General features: G+C 36.4%; 1 protein-coding gene across 2 annotated transcripts in view; it reads right to left on the bottom strand.

Moving 5' to 3' along the window:
- The window catches only part of COL9A1 (collagen type IX alpha 1 chain), an 88,809-nt gene extending 70,469 nt beyond the window's left edge, over window positions 1-18,340 (bottom strand). The window contains exons 1-5 of one of the 2 annotated variants that reach the window (XM_045805310.2): window positions 18,327-18,340; window positions 10,480-10,553; window positions 9,220-9,297; window positions 8,953-9,085; window positions 3,049-3,445 (exon numbers count right to left, since the gene is read on the bottom strand). In XM_045805310.2, the coding sequence (XP_045661266.1) occupies window positions 3,049-3,445; window positions 8,953-9,085; window positions 9,220-9,297; window positions 10,480-10,553; window positions 18,327-18,340 (696 nt within the window). Of the gene's footprint in view, window positions 1-3,048; window positions 3,446-8,952; window positions 9,086-9,219; window positions 9,298-10,479; window positions 10,554-11,102; window positions 11,126-18,326 lie in introns of those variants that run through there. The other variant, XM_087856902.1, reaches the window with a different exon arrangement.
- Window positions 18,341-20,039: the final 1,699 nt, after the last annotated feature.

Here is a 20,039-nt window from a genome sequence, read left to right as displayed (position 1 = left end):
CTTCTCCTGGATAATGCTCATTCAGCCCCCAGGGTTCTCTAAACATCAGTAGACATGATTGTACCTGATTCTACAGTAGACGTAATTGACCTCCACTCTCATGCCTCCCTGGCCTGATCTGAGTGGGGAGCTTCTTCCACGTGCTTCCAATCACTATCATGATCCTTATCATGTTGTATTGTCATTGTTTACTTATCTCAACCCCTCACCCTCAAGGGACTGAACTGAAGAAGACAAGATCTGTGATTTATTTAACTTTGTATACCGAGTATATAGGCACATGATGCAAATTTACTAAGTTAATGAACAAGTAGGATTATTGTCTGAGAACATGTTTTATACCGTACAATCCTCCTTCTTTAAAAAAGAAAGCATTTATTTTGCTTGTCCTGCAAAATAAATTCTGAAAATTCTATGCACAAATGCCTTCCAAAATGAAAGAGAGGAAGTGCTTTAAAAGGAATGATATATGGTTATACAGATTTTTACTTTCCTCAAAGGAAAGTTAGTTGGTACAGCAGAAAATAGGTAAATTAGAAATTTTATGCCTAACATGGCTTCTTACAAGCCAAGAAGCCCTCTTGAAGTCACATCTTCAACTGAGAAATGGAGATAATCCTATCTGCGCTTGCTATCTTATAAAATTGTTGCAAGGATAAAATAAATTAATGGGAATGAAAGCATTTTTGAAACTAAAAATGGCATATTAAGGGTATTAAGATGCTTAAAAAGCATAAATGCGTTTTCCTTACATAGAATTTTCAATTTCTTTGTCTAATATAGGGTAAAAATTGAGGAATACATTTTGGTGACAAGTTTGAATTTGACATTGTCACTGTCAGTCCTTGGATGTAAATAGGATTTTTTTTGGCCTATAACTTTGACCCGTTTTAGTTATTATTACTACCACCACCACTATGTCATCAAATATGAAATTTTAATGAAGCTTTAGGTTCAAGTCCCTTTTGTCTTTCCTTGTGGGAGAGTGAAAATTCAGTATAAAGGAAAAAAAATTGTTCATGCCTGTTTCAATTACTTCTAACATTGGCTATTGTGTACTGACTTTGAAAAGCTCCTTGGTGGACCAGAGGCAAAATATAGTATCAGCTGCCAGGTTCTTTGTTGCATGCCTACACATGACAGAATAAAATAGAGGATAACTGGTCGTAACTGGTCTCCACTCTGATATGAGACTAGACTTGGCAGAAAACCTACAATCAGCTATAACATTATTAACTAGACTATAATATATTGAAGTAATATTGAGACTTTACCATTCTGGCAATCAAAGAGTTTAATAATGTCCTCGCATCCAGAATTATAATGATTTGAAATGTTTTACAAGGGATGGGTTAAATGGGTGATGGGTATTAAGGAGGGCGCTGGTTGAGATAAGCACCAGGTGTTGTATGTAAGGGATGAATCACTAAATTCTACACCTGAAACTAATATTATGCTGTATATTAACTGGAATTTAAATAAAAACTTGAAACTACAAAAAAAATTGAAATGTTTTTCAGGCCAGTGAATCAATAAATCAATTCGCAAGTACTTGATTGATGTTCATTATATTAAAGAGGTGCCTTAAGGTCTCCCTGCCCTTACCACATGGTCCAGAAATGACACAGATACTGCAGAAGTTTGGTGTTGTCTGCAAACCAATCCCATGCCATTGCAACAATCTTGCTGCACAAAATTTCAAGATGGCACAATAGTGGTCCCATTGGCTTTTTAACCCAGCCACTTGAGGTGTGATAACTCATTAGTTGAAGAAATACTTTCTCAAGTGTCTACAAGCCAGAGCAGTAAAGTGGCAGTTACAAATTGCTTCCTGTCCTTCACAGATATAGAAATTTCACACTACCCTTCACACTAATCACAATTCTTCCCTTGAAAATACGTTATTTGAACAATTCCATTACTGAGAGCCTGATAACCTTTTTCCTTTGGAGAAGTACACAGAAACAATTCAAAATCATTGTATCACCCCTGCTACATGCCACGATATGAGTTTTGTGACTAGAATTTAACAGTTCTGTATGAGAGAGAGAGAGAAAGAGAATATGTTGGCATCAATAGTTTATTGAGCTCTAAATTCTTTAAGTTCCCCGAAAGAACATTTATCCTATAAGATATATTTTTTAAATTCCTGTAATAGCATTATAAAATATCCTTTTAAAGGATTGTTCAATGAAAGTTTAACAATTCAAAATGATAGAACTGTATGGTTCTAGTTGGCACAATTATTCTGTTATTATATAATTCCTAACATTTATATCCATGGAACTCAACAGCAAAATCCTGAACAGAGTTCTAAAATCCTTTACTTTTTACTTTTATATGTCACGCAAGACCTACTTCTAAATACATATTATACCATCTATATACTTTTCATTCTTGTTAATCAGATACCATATGGCTTCCTAACCTTCTCTCTCATGCCCTGCAGTTAGTATCACCTACCCTTCTTCCCCTCATCACATACACACACACACATTTTCACATATACATTTCATCCAAACCAGCTGGTCTCCAGACCTTTGACTGGGCCCCTTATTCTCTACTTCCTTTTTATTTAATGCTCTTTCCCTCAGCTAGTTCAGATCCTTCTATTTCAAGGTTCATTGCCTTCAATAAGCACAGAATTCTGGACTTACCGAATTCACCATTCATCTTAACCTTAGTTTGAATATTCTTATTAGCTATTTATGCAAAATGTGTACCACATCAGTATTGACTTCTTTTACATTGCCTCTGAAGGATTCTGGGAGCTCCAGGTCGGCATGTAGCATCTTCCAAGTAGACTTGAAATTCCTCAAGATCAGGAGCCATTTATTTGACTTTCTCTGATTGCCCATTCCGTTTGATACTTGCTATGCTCAAAACGGGCACTGAATGCTTTTTGAGTAAGTGCTTGAATGAATTTTGAAAATGAATAACTGTTCATTGGCTAAGATGTTCAGATGATTATCTAAGATACCTGAAGTATTAGTTTTTAAGCAATCCGGTTTTGTTTTAATCAACCATAGTGTATGGTTTTATACTTACCGGAACAGAAACTTGAGGATTATCTGCAAGTTTTCCCAGCACAGCAAAGCCATCAACATCGATTTGGCCTCTTGGCTTTATAGGTAAGGATTGAATCCTGTTGCAATCAACAAAAAGAGTAGCACTACTCCTTTCCACACCAATCATGATCTTATGCCACTGGGAATCAAATAAGGAAGGCAGATTTGGAAAGGTTACAGTCTGGAGATTTCCATCCAGTCCCTTGTATGAAAATGCAACAGATTTTGTTTGGCCATTAATCTTCACGCCAACTTGCTCCTTCCCTGAGGAATCCTGAATCTGCCAAATGCTCCAGTTCTTTTCAAGTGTGCCTCCAGTCATCCGAAAAGTAGTTAAAAAGGAGTATTCTTCAGGCAGACCACTGGGATATAAATTCCTGAGTAAAATTTGAAAACGGTAAATAAAAGTCTTGTTTTCTGTACCCATGCATATTACCATATTCCCTTATTATGCTTTCGTAGATTCTAGACCTACAGAAAGGCTACAGTGTGAAAAACTGTGCCCTGTTTGTTCTTTCATGACTGTCCGTAAAAACCTTCAGAGAAGTTCAATCATTCATGTATGTTAATGCTCCATCCTAAAATACACATTAAAAAAAAAAACCCATTCCTCATAGCTAAAGAGGGTTCCCAATGCCACATAACCCCAACAATATTACTATTTATGCTACCTAAAGAGCTCCTGTTCAGCAATTCCATCTGAGCCAAGAAACACATTCTTGCAAGGTTCTTGGCAGTATTTCTTCTACAAATTAAAGAAGAGATCATTTGGAATCCAGATCAGCTCTACTAGTTAATAAAGCCATTTAATTAAAGCAGCTTTTCATTTTTTTTTATTTTAATATAGTACATTGTTAGGAGTACTTGTTATTTCCATAATTGCTTGGGTTGTTCCCTCCACAATTATATCCAAGACCCACATATGCATTTTGAGTATCAGTAACTGTATAGACTTGAGAAGCTCCTTCACACTGAGCATGTTAGAGCACACTGAGCATTAATTTTGTTTGGCAAATAATCATATTTGACATTTCTGAAAATAGTTACAGACCAGGACTCAAAGCCCCGAATAACCTTCCTTCAGGTCAGACTCCTGTTAAATAGCCCCCTCTTGTGAAAGTAAAAAAAGAGAAAGGCAAGAAGAAATATCTGAGTGGATGCTGATTTGATTTGTTATAAAATGAATAACATATAAATTTATTGTATTGGCATGTGTTACTGCCAGTTGCATTAAAATATATTTTGGGGGTTCAAGAATTTCTAAACCAAAAAATTATTCAGTTCCAAGAATGTTTAGCAATAAGTGAAATTACTCAACTTACTAAGATTTTCTATCTTTAACTATCAAACTTTATCATCCCTCACAATAGCACGGTTATATGTTTAATATAACTTACTTTATTGCAAATACTTTTGTACACCTTCAATAAAATGGGTCAATTATGTCAACAAATTTCATTGCTTTGCTGATGTTATAAAAATAACAATAATATGAAGCTTTTCATCTGAACACCCTTTTAGCATCCACGTACTTCTTTAACCTTTGTTCTCAAACAACTTTGTTTTTATTTATAATACTGGGTGAATTCCTTTGTTAATACACATTCTTAAATGATCACTGGTGATGTGTATTATACTTATTGCAAAGCTTTCAATTCATTAAGTATTTGCCAAGTATACAGAGGTTTTGGGGCACCTGGGTGGCTCAGTCGGTTAAGCATCTGTCTTTGGCTCCAGTTGTGATCTCAGGGTCCTGGGATCAAGCCCCACATTGGGCCCCTTGCTCAGTGGGGGCTGCTTCTCCCTCTCCCTCTGCCCCTCCCCCCTCATGCTTGCTCTCTCTGTCTCTCAAATAAATAAAATCTATTTTTTAAAAAAAAGTATACAGGAGGTTTTAACATGTACATTTAAAAAGATTCTGTTTGGAGCTAAAGAAGAAAAAAATGTGTGCAAGAACTGTTTCCCCAGAATAAAGATGTCTACATCTATTTTGATATTTACTTTTAATATAGATTTTGTTTGAGGGGCCACCTGGGTGGCACAGCGGTTAATATAGATTTTGTTTGACATATTTCCTTTGACTTTAAACTTTTCAGGAGATGCATATTCCAGAATAACCTCTAGAGAAGAAGCTAAGGTTCACTTAAGGCAGTGTAATATATTGCCTAGTGTATAATTATATAACCTTGTAGAAGTTTATACATTTCATTTAACTGACCTCAATTAGCTTGGAGCTGGGAGATAAATTTTAAAAGTTTTATTCAATGGTGAAATTTGACAAGTATCCATTTAAATTATGAATATGTTATTTTAATATTCTTCTCACTTAATGATCTGGATTTAACCAGATGCTTAAAGAATTTTTCTTTTTTGTCTAAATATAGTTATTGTTGAGGCATGAGCCTTTCACAGAAGAAAGATAAATCTTAATGTTTTGTTCTCTTCCTTAAAGCATTATTTTTCTAGGTTTTTTTTTTTTTAAGATTTTATTTATTCATTTGAGAAACAGAACACAAGCAGGGGGAGAGGCAGAAGGAGATGCCTCACTGAGCCAGGAGCCCGATATGGGGCTCGATCCCAGTACCCTGAGATCATGACCAGAGCCGAAGACAGATACTCGACCATCTGAGCCACCCGGGTGCCCCTCTTTTTCTAGGTTTTTGTAAACCTATGCTACCAATGTATTTGTTTACAGATGCACTGAGCAAGGCTGTAGAATTTTATCAGTCCCTAAATAAAACAAATCTATTTTGCTTTGATTCCACAAGTCACAGTAACTTGTCTAAGCAACTCTTTTGCAAAGAGATCATGAGGTTGACTGAGGATCTCGCCCAGTTTATACTTCACCTCATTTTTCCTGCTAAATGAGCAAAGAGATTATGTTGAAGGTAGGATAGAACATAACGTCCCCATTTACCTCTGACTTGGTTTTGTAATGCCAAAAACTTTTTTAAAAAATGAGTTGGTGACTGATGTTGCTAGAAGAACAGTTCATTTATAGACATATTGTTAAATCAAAGGTATCCATCTGCTCTCTTTCTTCATATACATGAAAATAATATATATGTGTATGTTTGTGTATATATACAAGTATAATCAAGATTATCATGTTGTTAATCTTTTAAGCTAGGTAATACAATTTGTCTATATAAGAGAAGAAAATTCCTTTCAGTGTTCAAATTAATAAAATATATATATGTATTTATATATACTTAAAACCTTTTAGAAGTCCTCACAAGTCTAATTTATATACCAGTCAGCAGCATTGTCTTTTTTGAACGCCTGAGATTCTGTTGCAAATATGCTGTGCACATCGATAAGTAAACTTGACAGCATACATAATATAAAAGAAGCTGGATCTATAAATGATTTATTTCATTATGTTACAGTCTGCACAGAATACCTTAAAGGAAGAACTATAAGGGTTTGAATAAAAGATAAGAAGACTTTAGACCTTGAAACGTTTGTTTATGACCTTAACCCAAAAAAGAGCTAAGAATTGTATTTGTTAAGGTAAACAAACATGAAATGTTTATAAATTTGAGTTGAGAATATGATACTATTATGTCTAAATAAAGAATAAAAAGCAGCAAAAAATTATGTCTCATAATCTTTCCAAGAAATTGAAAATATGAAAGTAAATTGTGATTCTATCACATCAGCTTTATATACCATTCTCTCATTTCCTTCCCACAAAAATCCTGTTAAGGTTTTGTTTTGTTTTGTTTTCATTTCCTCAGAACCTATATTCTTCAGTATAGAAATTTCCTTTAAACCAAGACTATTCCCTGCATGGTCTGAGAGCAACTCCAGTCCCTACTTTTCTTGCCACCTGGTTTTTGAATGAGTAGGACTGGGAGGACAGCTTGAAAAGAAAGAATCCACTAAGGAGAAAAGGTTCCCATCTGCACACACTCTCTCCTTGTAGTGCTCTCCACTACTTGAATGAATACTTAACTAATACCACTGTGTGCCAGGTTCTATCCAAACCCTCTCCAACTTATTAACGTTTGCTCCTCGTGGCAAATCTATGACACAGTTATTATCATTCCTAATTTATGCTGAAGGGACTGAAACAAAGATAGTGTAAGTGCTTGCCCAAAAGTAAGCTTATTACCTATTTGAGACTCCATTTATTTCAGCATTCTGGCTCTCCCCTCCTCTTTTTATTTCTTTCTCCTACTTTTTTCTACTTCCTACCTAATTATTTTTTCATCTTTTAATAAGCTTTGCCAGTAAAACAGAGTTTTTAGTCTTTGGGGGACAGGGAGTGAAGGAGATAGAGAATATGGACATTGGTTATATACTGTGAAAAATATTTAGTGACAGCTCTGGAACTTAGAGAAGAGCAACAGCAAAGATAAGCAGGAGGTACGGGTTTATGTGGCCTCAAGTTGGTCAATATCTGAACTTAGAGTTAGTTAATGACCGTCCAGATTGTACCTGAAATTATAGAAGAGGGAATTAGGTCAGCATTGGGGGGTCTTGCATCATGTTTATTTTATTAAAGAAAGAAAAAAATGTTTTTAAAAGCTTATTTAAGAACACAACTAGGGGTAGGCATGGAGCCTATTTAAAAAAAAAAAAAGAATACAACTAGCACTTCTGTGCATGAAAAGAAAATATAAGCAAAAAAAAAGTCTGTATGATAACAATCATGCCTATAATCTTTCCAAATGTGAATAATTTTCCAGGGTCAGTATTGAATAGTGGTTGGAGCACCATTCTGCCTGAATTTCAATCCTTCTAGGACCTCCCAACCCTGGGACCTCATGTAAGTAACTTAAATTTTCTGGCCTCAGTTTCCTGTTTCATAAAATATGGATAGTAATGTCTCTACCACAGGGCTATGATGAGGATGAGATTTAATTTTAATTAGTAAATTTATTTTAAAAAGCTTATGCAGTGCACTATTGTCATTTTATAAAATATAGTTCATATTTAGAAAAAGTGTAGTTCATATATTCAAAATATGAATTTCTATCTGCAATCTGGGACTACATCGGAATATTCTAATTTGACCAAAATTTTCATTATTGTAAACATTTAGAGCTTTTATAATACCCTTTTACTGTTACAAGTAATCATTATTGACTTTTACACCTTAATTTTATCAAAACCCTAATTTTCTTGTTCACCTATCGAAGGAATCTTAATTCAATTATTTTGCAGTGCACTAAAACGTACAATAATTATGGTAATTACATATAAGGTATTTAGTGATATAAAACTGAAAATCCCGAAGCTCCTTCATAACAATGGCATGACGCAACACTTACATACACTAAAGCACCACAGTTATAAATAATTTAAAGGATAAAAAACATAGTTCTAGAGAAGGAGGTAAATGAAGTGGAGGATTTTTAAATTATCATCACTACCGTTGCTTCGGTTATCATTATTCTAGTTTTGCTTTTGTTTGATCCCTGCGAGGAGCCAAGCAGTACATGTGTGGTTCAGTTTCAGCACCAGGACGCTTGAACAGCACCATTGTGAGTCTTCTAACCACTCCGCGGTTCCTAGTTAAATTTATGCTTAACCTCTGGCACTTTTCACAGAGGGTCCTTTCAGCTAAAACCAGACAAATTATACAAAAACAGAGAGCAAAGTAATAAGAACATGTCCTGAATCAATGTATAATGGTTTCAGTGATTTTTTTTTCCTCCCTGGAATGAAAAGTAAATTACATACTGAAAACATAAAGAGTATTCACATATTTAGACACTGAACACTGAAGATAGATAGGTAAATATATTTCTTCATCTTCAAATCAAATCATGATCTAAGAAGCAATGAGCATGAGAAGATTTTCTAACATTGCGTAGCTTTTCATTTTTTAAAAATGCATTTGAGGCAGATAATTAGATAAAATAGTTTTATATACCTTGTTGGAATCCTGAAGTCTACATTATTTCCCAATTTGTAAGCCACTTGTAATGCAGTTGATCCCACTACCCTCTGAATAGCTCTTCTAGATGCTGCTTTATCTATCTGGAACTGAGAAATCAAGTCAAAGCCTACAGAAAGCGAACACAAAATAAGAAGTCTAAAATGAGATTCGTTATATTCCTTTCCACAACCTTCCCAAATAAAAGAATATAGGTAGGTTTATAGAAAGTATGCATTTTCAATATGATACAAGGCTACTTGCCTGGTAAATCATCTTGGCCAATCCTGACCTTTGGACAGAGTTCATTTTCACCATTCGAATTTGAATTAACAGGGAACCCTGCAAAAGAGATAGCATGTCATCCTACCCCAACCCCTACAAGGACCATAAAGATATATCAGTAACAATAAGAGCTGAACAACTATTTAAAGGAGAATAATATGCCAACTAGCTTGCTTAGTGTATTTGGCTTTAACTCTATGACTCTGTGATTATAATTAATTCATTTTCAACTCATCCTGGAAGAGAAACAAGGTGCAAAGTTTTAATAATTTGTACTGGGAAAATATTCCTTTGGGAGAAGTTAGGAATTTGTTCCTTTTGGAACCAGAGCTGTACAATGTTGTGAATGACACAGCGTCAGACGCCGTTTGGAAAACTTCTGGTGGCTTGGACTAGAAAATATTCCTTAAACACCACAAATTTTAGAATTCCTAAGAGAATCCAGAGCCAGCCTTGAGCCAGTTAATGGGACTTCTGGAGAGTGGAGTTCTTAGGAATCTTTGTTAAATAGAGGAGTTTGGGGGGAGACTAGGGATTCGTTAATCCAAAATAAAATATATAGGGTGCTTTTAATTTTACAAATTCATTCCAAGAGATCAAAAAAGGGTCCCAACTAGACTATTGCTAGCATCCTAGAATGGGGAAAAGTAATGAGAAAAAGAAAAGAATCATGAAGATGATTAAACATGTACTTCAATGAGAAATCCTAGAATTAAATTGGCTGCTCCTTACACAGGTAGAAAGTTGCAGGGAGAAAGCTTTTTAAGAAGGCTTCTTGTAACTGTCCAACCCCAGCACCCTGCTGAGACTCACCTGACAACAGAGACTTCCTAGACTTCAGAAAAAACATTTTCCAGCTACAAGTTTTGGCTCAGCCATCCCAGTATATCAAAATACCTTTTACACCTCCACTGACCCCAGGTCATTCATCCATCCATTCACCCATCCATCGGTCCACCCACCCAACATTACCATATGAACCAAGCAGGCACTGTGCAAGGCACCGAAGTACACAGCTTGTCTTTCCTGCCAATTGTGATCACAGCCAGGACTTCTCTTCTATACCCAACACTGACCACGTAAAACTAGCCATGGAGTAAACCCATGGCTAAAGCAGTATTGAAGAGCGAGGCTGTGGAGGACCGTGGATGCATCACTCAGTCCTCACTCAGCCACAACCCTGCTTGATCCTTTCTGGGAACAAGTGATATTTCAAAATCCAGAAACTGTGGCTCTTACTTGGGCGACGCTTGACAGCTGCAGATGCCCAAGATCCCAGGAAACTGCACACAAAGAAGAAAACTGGAATTTTCCTGAAGAGGAGAAAAGAAAATGGCTCAAATAAGAATCCCTCCAGGTGGGAACTACTTAATTGTTTTGAAATAGGGTAAACACAGTTAATGTAGGTGATCAAATCTCAGTATAGTTTATTTTTTCCATTTGGCTTTGAAATCTTGAGAGATTTAATGAATTCTCACATTTCCAGCTCCTACACTAAAACAATCATGAGACTGCTGTTGGCTTTATCTCACTTTCTCCATATCTACCTATTTCACCATTTCTACATCTATTTCCTTGTCTATGTTTTCTTTCACCTTAGTATTTCTCCTTCTTCAGTTTAATAGCTCTCTCTCCTTTCTCTGTCTCTCTCCTCTCTTATGCTTGTTCTCTTGTCTCACTCTCATTTGTCTCCCTTTCTTTCTCTGTCTATTTCTCTGTCTGGGTCTCTCTCTTTCTCCTCTCCCTTCTCCCATCTTCCCTCACCTTCTCTCATCCTACCACCACTGCAGGAACACAGACCCTTGGTTCTGAGGACCCCCAACCCGTTCTCCCCACCCGTCTTTCCAATGTCAAGGTCTTACCAAAAGTTCTTCATTTTCCCAACCGGTTTTCTTTGGTCCCAACAGTCCTAGTGATGAAGGGGTTGTGGGGGGGGGGTCACTGCTCCCCCCAAGACCCCTTCACTGTCACCCCAGCACTAATGGGTTCTGGGCCCAGCCTTGGTTCCTCCTGCCCTTGTAAGGGCTTAAAGAAAAGGGAGTGAACCTGGGGCATCTGGTGACACTTTAAACCACAGCAGAGGGAAGGGGTGGGGAGAGGCGGCCCTGTGAGCCCAGGCCTAGCCAGGGGTGTGTCCTCAAAGCTAACAAGGTTACACTGAAGGAGGAATTAGCAAGGGAAAGTTTGTTGAAAAGAAAAAGTCAGGATGTGGAGAAATTCACCAGAAAAACTCAAGCAAGCTGCTATAGGAATACAGTGGAAGCTTTTAGAACTGCTATAGGAATACAGTGAATGCTTTTAGAGGACTGAGGTAAAGAGGGGCTCACTGGAAAGCAGAGATGTGGGAACTCATGGGTGCCTTGGTGCACAGCCAACCTAGATTTGAATCTCCATTTGTTCTGAAGCTTACTAGTTTTATGTTTTGGGGCAAGTTAATCTGTCTGTAACTCAGTTGCCTTAAATGAAAAGTGGGTTGAAAATAGTTACCTAAAACAACTGTTTTGAGAATTAAACAAAATAGCAGCGTCTAATGCCTGGCTCAGGAAACAGTCATTCTTCTTCATCATCATCATCATCATCATCATCATCATCATCATCATCATCATCATCATAGCTAGTATAGCCTCACTCTTTGCCCCCTTCTGTTGAAAATGCTTAAAGCCTGATAATGCTTGATTCTCAAAACACTATTAAGTAAAACTAAAATTATTCCTATTCTACAGGTGAGACAACTGAGGCACAGAAAATCAAGTAATTTGTAACTTGCTCAATGTTGCGCAGCTAATTAATTACTCAATACATGCTAGGTCTCTGTACTTCATGGGTAGAAATCTTGGTAAAATGTAACATCAAGCCCCCTAGTTTTTATTTCTTCTTAAACTCTATAATTACCAGAGCTAAGCAGAATATCCTGGGAAATAAGCAACATATTTTCCTCTATGAACAAGTTGAGAGCATATTACAATGAGCACAGACCTGAAGAGAAAGGTTTTTATTAGCACCAAGTCATACAAACCCATCCTCTCTCTAGAACCTGAGTATTTCAAGAGAGAGCCTCCACCCCATACACTTGGGATGGTCTGCTTCTTGTCCCAATTTGGGGGACATCAGTATCCACTCCAAAATCAAAGACTTTCAGGCTCAGATGATCCAATGATCTTAATAAGTTTTGGACTCTAGTGTGAAGTAGTTTTGTTTTCTTGAAATTTCTTTAATTTTTAAATCAATTTAATTTTTCAATTGCAAAATAAATGGTATTATTTCTTATTTTTTGTTTGTTTCTTCTAAAAAAAAAAATCCTTTCTTCTTCTGCTTTCCTCAGCTCGATGAAAAATTTGTTTCCCCTGATGAGCTGAGAACCAAGTAAACCTGAACATCACACCATTTGTTCCCCTTTCCTTTTCTACTCATGACCTACCTGTCTCCCCACTGGCATCAGGACATCCATTTCCTCACGTTGTTTGGGCTCTCCACAGTGTCCTGTCATTCTCCTTCCATCTATCAAAATTATGATTCCCAAGGGTAGCCATTTTGGCTGAGTCACAGAATTATAAATGGTCCTACCCTAGTTTTTTCTTGAAAGTTGACCAGGGCTTATGTAAATGGAGCAGTTTGCTAACCCGAGAAAACCCCTGAACTTCTAATGGTAGGACTTCAGAAGAGAAACTGTGCGGCTGGCGACCTCCCTGAAATCACACAAGGTAAGCCAGCCCTAGATCCACAGGGGAAGGGACATTTTCAAAAGCGACCCTCTCCACTTAAGTTCTTTATTTGTAGTCCAGATCCTCTACTACTATTTACTGTGGGAAACAAGAGAGGCAGATTTTCCTATATAATTAAGTGTTTGAGAAATCCTTTTGTTAAGTGTTTTAAATATCTCACTTCTGCTTTTGTCCCCTCCTCCTCTCACTTTGTAGAATCCTCTACAGCTAGAATGAGAAGGCAAATGAAGGGGGACTTTTATAAAAGATTTTTTAAATGAGAAGAAAATAGGTTTTCTTATAAGTGGTTTGGCTTTATTCCAGCTTGGCAGTTTTATGTAAAATGATGAAGAGCAAGCAACAGCTCTATTAAGAAAGAATATAAGTCCAGAGAAAACAAGATCTCTCTCTCTCTCTCACACGCACACACACACACACACACACACACACACACACACACACACACATGCTCATTTAAGGGCACTTTTTTCTCCTTTTTCCACCCCTGTCTTATGTTTTTTTAATTTATTTATTTTTATTAACATATAATGTATTATCTGTTTCAGGGCTACAGGTCTGTGATTCATCAGTCTTACACAACTCACAGCGCCCACCGTAGCACATACCTTCCCCAGTGTCCACCGTCCCTGTTTTCTATTAACCATATTTCATAACTTGACATGACAGTCTCACAGGGAGCAGTGCAAACCCCACACTCTCTGGTCTGGGTCAGATTGCACCCTAAAATTAGACACATAAGCTTTTTTATCACTAACACTGCTCCCTCACTTTACCTAACAGGTTTGTTCCTGAAAAACTATGTGGAAATGAAATCTGATCAATTATATAAGATTGTAAATGCACTAAGACAGTGTGATATTTGAAAATTATCCATTTTGTAAATAGAAGTATTTTATACAGAATAGTTGTGCTTTCATCCCTCTTTACTCCCTCCCTCATCTAACACACACTGCTCTATCACACACACACACACACACACACACACACACACACACACACACACCTTTCCCTTTCTGGAAATCCAGAATTTTACTTACTTACAGTTTATAACAGGGAACATCATCACAAATCATCTTTCTTGATCATCTACTCTTTTTCATTTGTGTACCCAATCATTCAGCAAACACTTATTGAATGACTATATGTACCAAAAATATAACCACCTTGCCCTGAGGAAGCTCACAGCCCAGTTGGGAAGTCCAATATGAAAATGACTGCAAAATAGTGAGGGAATAAGGTTGCAGCATCACTGAGAACAAGTATGAACTCAGTCCAGAAGCATCAGGAAACTTTTCATAAAGGAAGTGAAATCTTAAAGGGTGAATAGAAGCCTACCAAGAAAACAAGTGGGAATAGTACATTCTGGGCAGAAGAAATAGCAGGTACCACGACAAAAAGGTAGAAGAGAGTATTTTAGGAACCCCAAGTTTAATTCAGGAGCTCTTTCATTTGGTAAATATTTATTGGTGACTCTCCTACCATGAGCCTTGAGCTGGTCTCAGTACAGAGGTGCAGCAGAGAAAGACCAGGTCCCTGCCCCCATGGACCTTACAGCTTGTAGGCAGACAGATACTAAATACATTTACAAGAATAGACATGATAATTTGAATTGGAACTGTTATAATATATATATTATATATATATTATATATATTATATATATATTATATATATATATATATACCGGGGCACCTGGGTGGCTCGATTGGTTAAGCATCTGCCTTCAGCTCAGGTCATGATCCCAGGGTCCTGGGATCCAGCCCCACATCAGGCTCGCTGCTCCTCGGGGAGCTCACTTCTCCCTCTTCCTCTGCCTGCCGCAACCCCTGCTTGTGCTCTCTCTCTCTGTCAAAAAAATGAAATCTTTAAAAATACATACAAAAGTGGGCAATGTGTTTTAGAGGAAGGCAGGGGTAGGTTTAGAGGCTGATCATGATTGAGGGGTAAGGGAAGGCTCCTCTGAGATGATAAGTTTTGACTCAGACTTTATGAGAATCCAGAGACAAGACTGATAGGGTGGACTGGAAAAGGAGAGGAGGGCAGGTGGAACTACTTGGTTTTTAAGCTTGAGTAACTGAATATATGGTGATTTTTTTTTTTTGAAATGACAAGTTGAAGGACCATGGGGGAGACTTTGAGTAAGGGGATATTGAAAGAGTTTGGACTTTATTCTGGCTATTAAGGGAGCTGGATGAAGAGTTTGAAGCCAAAAATGACTTTTTAGATACGTCTTCAGAAAAATGGTTCTGGCATTGCTGAAGGATGGACTGAATGGATTTGATAAGTATATGTGCATATTCACAACTGAAACAAGTTTCAGAAGACAGTATTTATCCATGTAAATGTAGTGCAGTCTATTTTCTGTTTTATTCTATTTCATTTTTTAATGATGGTGACCAACTCAATAAATTGATTTCAGGACCAGCTAATGGGTTGCAACCCATGGTTTTAAAAACATTGTGTTAGAATACAGTAGGCACAAGGTGTGTCAAAATATATATTTCCCCTTATTTCCTGGCATAGGGCACAATAGTTGGGACATCCCATAAAGTTCATAGAATAGTAGAGAATGCTCCTTAGTTTTAACACAATGATATTTTTTTAAGTATACTTTTGAAGTGAAGTTACCATAAACACAATTTTTTTAAAGATATCGTGTGTCCCACATTTACTTTATAGATTAAAACTAAGAAGACACCCTTTTAAAATTAGCTTCCCAATAGTATCTCGTTGTAAGCTCTCTTCTATATATCTTGTCTTTAAAAATAAAAGACTCGAATGTCTAGTGACACATAGCAGTTGTGCAAGGATGCTGCAAATTAGCCACAGCTAGAGCTTGAAATTTATCAAAGAAATCTCGCTGAGAGGCTGATTAATAATCAGAGAGTTGCTAAAACTAGGACTCCCACAGTTTTGCATTGAGTTAAGTTTTACTGTAAAGAAATCTCACCACAATCAAAGCTCTATTTTAATCTGCTTATTTTGGTTCTATACTTGTAATTGTAGCCTAATCATATGTAGCAAGCAAATAGGGCCTCATGATGATAGCCATTTCTCTCTGAATCTCTCACAAATGAATATGTTCTTGCCATGGACCATTAATACAAGAATGTGTTATTTAACATAAACACCACCACCACCTCCAAGCTTCTGGTGTATTACTTTTGCTTGCTCTAAAATATGAGCATTTGCATTACCCCAAGGAAAGGAGAAATCAAATCCCCTCCACCACACATGTGCTTCCAACACTTGTTGCTACATTTGCTGCCATGTGGATCTTCAATTTGTAGCGGCTGATTCATGTCCTAAGCCTCTTTTGCATCTTCAAACCTCACATACTGGTCATTCAACATATTTTTCTACATGCTGTCAACCCTCCTTTTCTAACAGTGGTTCCCAAAGATATACCAAAATCACCCGAGGATAAAAATATATCTCTGGGCTTCACCCCCAGAGTTTCTGATTCAGGAGATTTAAGGTGGGTCTGAGAATTTATATTTCTAACAAGATCCCAGGTTGATGCTGGTGCTACTGGTCCAGTGAGAAGTGCTGCTTGTAGAAGTAATGTTTTCAACTCCATTGAGCTACCCCTTTCTTTTTATAACTGATATGGACTTGCAGACTGAATTTTTTGAATAGTTACTTGCAGAATAACTTTTTAAAATAAATATCAGTTGCACCCATAAGAAAGATATACTGGGAACTTTCACACTTATGAAAACAAATTGTACTAATTTCTTTACATTACATGTATTAAGGAAATTTACTTGGCAGAATGATGTACAGAATCCAAGGCTTCCCTTCTGCACTACTCTCATTTATCAAGCAAAATATATAAAATGTGTTCCTGGATCCATGTTACCTTTTATCAATAAAATATAGAAAGATCCTTCATTCTGAAATCACTCTTTCTCTTTTACCAAAGAACCCTTAAGTGAACATTGTTTTATGTTGCATCCTATGAAATTTTATATGCATTCACTAGCTTTCACACTCTGGGAAAATATTTGTCTACACTAGGTGGCAGTGTAATCCTGCAATTTGAAACCTGAACTAACGCATCAGGCTAGAATTTGATTTCTAGTCTTTAGGTAGATAACTTTGATTTTATGCAAATCTTCCATTCTTGGTTGATTTCCATATGTATATATCGAAGTATTATAATTGATTCCATTTTAGGGCTATTCTCAGAATAAATGTGCAAATAGAATGCAATCTGATTGTTCAGAAAGCCTATTGAGGGAGAAAGACACTAAATGAACACTTAAATTTTTTTAAAAATTTTTTGTTTGGTTAACATACAGTGTTATATTAATTTCAGGTGTACAATATAGTGATTTGTCAGTTCTATATATTACCCAATGCTTGTTAGATAACTATACTCTTAATTCCCTTCATCTATTTCACCCATCCCCCTACCCACCTCTCCTGTGTAACCACCTGTTTATTCTCTATAGATAAGAGTCTGTTTTTTTGCTTGTCTCTTTTTTTTTCCCTTTGTTCATCTGTGTTGTTTCTTAAATTCCACATATGAGAGAAATCATATGGTGTTTTAATTATTTTTTAAAATATATTGTTAGATTCAGTTTGCTAATATTTTGTTGAGGATTTTTGCATCTGTATTCGTCAGGGATATTGGCCTGTAGTTCTCTTTTTTTGTGTTGTCTATATGGCTTTGGTATGAGGGTAATGCTGGCCTTAAAGAATGAATTTGGAAGTTTTCCTTCCTCTTCTAATTTTTGGAAAAGTTTGAGAAGATTCAGTGTTAACTCTTCTTTAAATGTTCAGTAGACTTCACCTGGCCAGCTGTCTGGCCCTGGACTTTGTTTGTCAGGAGTATTTTGATTACTGAGTCAATTTTATTGCTAGTAATTGCCCTGTTTAAATTTTCTATTTCTTCCTGCTTCAGTCTTGGGAGGTTATATGCTTTTAAGAATTTATCTGTTTCTTCTAGGTTGTCCAATTTTTTGGCCAATAACTTTTCATAATAGTTTCTTATAATCATTTGTAATTCTGTGGTGTCAGTTGTTACTTCTTTTTCATTTGTGATTTTGTTTGAATTCTCTTCTTTTTTTCTCATATGAGTCTGGCTAGAGGTTTATCAATTTTGTTGATATTTTCAAGGAACCAGCTTCTGGATTCATTGATCTATTCTACTCTTTTGGTTTTCATGTCATTTATTTCTGTTCTGATCTTTATTATTTCCTTCCTTTTGCTGGTTTGGGATTTTATTTGTTCTTTTTCTAGCTCCTTTAGGTGTGTAAGTTTATGTTGTTTGAGATTTTTCTTGCTTCTTGAGATAGGCCTGTATGGCTACACACTTTCCTCTTAGAACCACTTTTGCTGCATACCAGAGATTTCAGACCATTGTGTTTTCATTTTCATTTCTCTCCATGTAATTTTTGATTTCTTCTTTGATTTCCTGGTTGACCCATTCATTGTTAGTAGCATGTTATTTAACCTCCATGTATTTGTGCTCCTTCCAGATTTTTTCTTGTGGTTGACCTCTAGTTTCATAGCATTGTGGTCAGAAAAGATGCATGGTATGACTTCAATCTTCTTGAATTTGTTGAGACTAGTTTTATAGCCTAATATGTGATCGATTCAGGAGAATGCTCTATATGCACTTGAAAAGAATGAGTATTCCGCTGTTTTAGGATGGAAAGCATGTTCTAAATGTATCTGTTAAATCCATTTGGTCCAGCAAGTCATTCAAAGCCACTGTTTGCTTGTTGATTTTCTGTTTGGATGATGTGTCCATTGATATAAGTGAGCTGTTAAAGTCCCATGTTATTATTGCGTTACTATTGATTAGTTCCTTTATGTTTGTCATTAACTGTTTTATGTTGGGTGCTCCCATGTTGGTTGCATGAATATTTATAGTTGTTATATCTTCTTGTTGGATTGTCCCCTTTATTATTATATAGTGTCCTTTATGTCTCTGTTTTAGGGTCTATATCATCTGATATAAATATTGCTACCTTGGCTTAGTTTTGACATCCCTTTGCAAGATAAATGTTTCTCCATCCCCTCACTTTTAATCTGCATGTGTCTTTGTTTGAAATGAGAATCTTACAGGCAGCGTATAGATGGGTTTTGTTTCTTTATCCATTCTGTCATTTTGTATTTTTTGATTGAACATTTAGTTGATTTGCATTCAAAGTAATTATTAATAGGTATATATTTAGTGCCATATTGCTACTTGTTTTGTAGTTGTTTTGTGGTTCTTCTCTGATCCTTTCTTTCCTGCTCTCCCTCATAGTTTGCTGGCCTTCTTTGGTGATATACTTGGATTCCTTTCTCTTTATTTTTTGCATATCTATTAGTTGTTTTTGATTTATGGTTACTATTAGATTTGTATACAACTCCTTCTGCATATAACAGTCTATAGTAAGTTGATGGTCACTTGAGTTTGAACCCATTCTTTACTCAACCCCCCCACCATGTTCTAAGTATAAGATGTCATATTTTACATCCTTTAATTTTGTGAATCCCTTAACTGATTTTTACAGTATACCTTTTTTTTTTTTTTTACTGCTTTTGTGTTTCCTACTTTCCTTACCCTTATGACGTCTTTCCTTTAACATTTCTTTTAGGGCTGATTTATTGGTCAGGAACTTCTTTAACTTTTGTTTGTCTGAGAAACTCTTTATCACTCTTTTATTCTGAAATGATTGCCTTGCAGGGTAAAGTATTCTTGGCTGCAGATTTTTTCCATTCAGCACTTGAGTATATCATGCCCCACCCTTCTGGCCTGCAAAGTTTCTGCTAAAAAAGCAACTGATAGCTTTATGGGGTTTCCTTCGTATATAACTGTCTTTTCTCTTGCTGCTTTTAAAATTCTCTCTTTTTCATTACTATTTGCCATTTTAATTACTACGTGTCTTGGTGTGGACCTCCTTGGGTTGATTTTGTTAGGGGATCTCTGTGCCTCCTGGATCTGGATTTCTTTTTCCTTCCCCAGATTAGGGAAGTTTACAGCTATTATTTCTTCAAATAAATTTTGTGCCCCCCTTTCTCTCTCTTCTTCTTCTAGGGCCCTATAATATGAATGTAATTGTGCTTGATGAAGTTGCTG

This window comes from Ursus americanus, chromosome 29, assembly GCF_024610735.1.
Source record: "Ursus americanus isolate L20-20 chromosome 29, mUrsAme1.1.p, whole genome shotgun sequence".
Taxonomy (NCBI): domain Eukaryota; kingdom Metazoa; phylum Chordata; class Mammalia; order Carnivora; family Ursidae; genus Ursus; species Ursus americanus.
The sequence above is the reverse complement of the archived record's forward strand: the minus strand, read 5'-3'. Positions and strand labels throughout refer to the sequence as shown.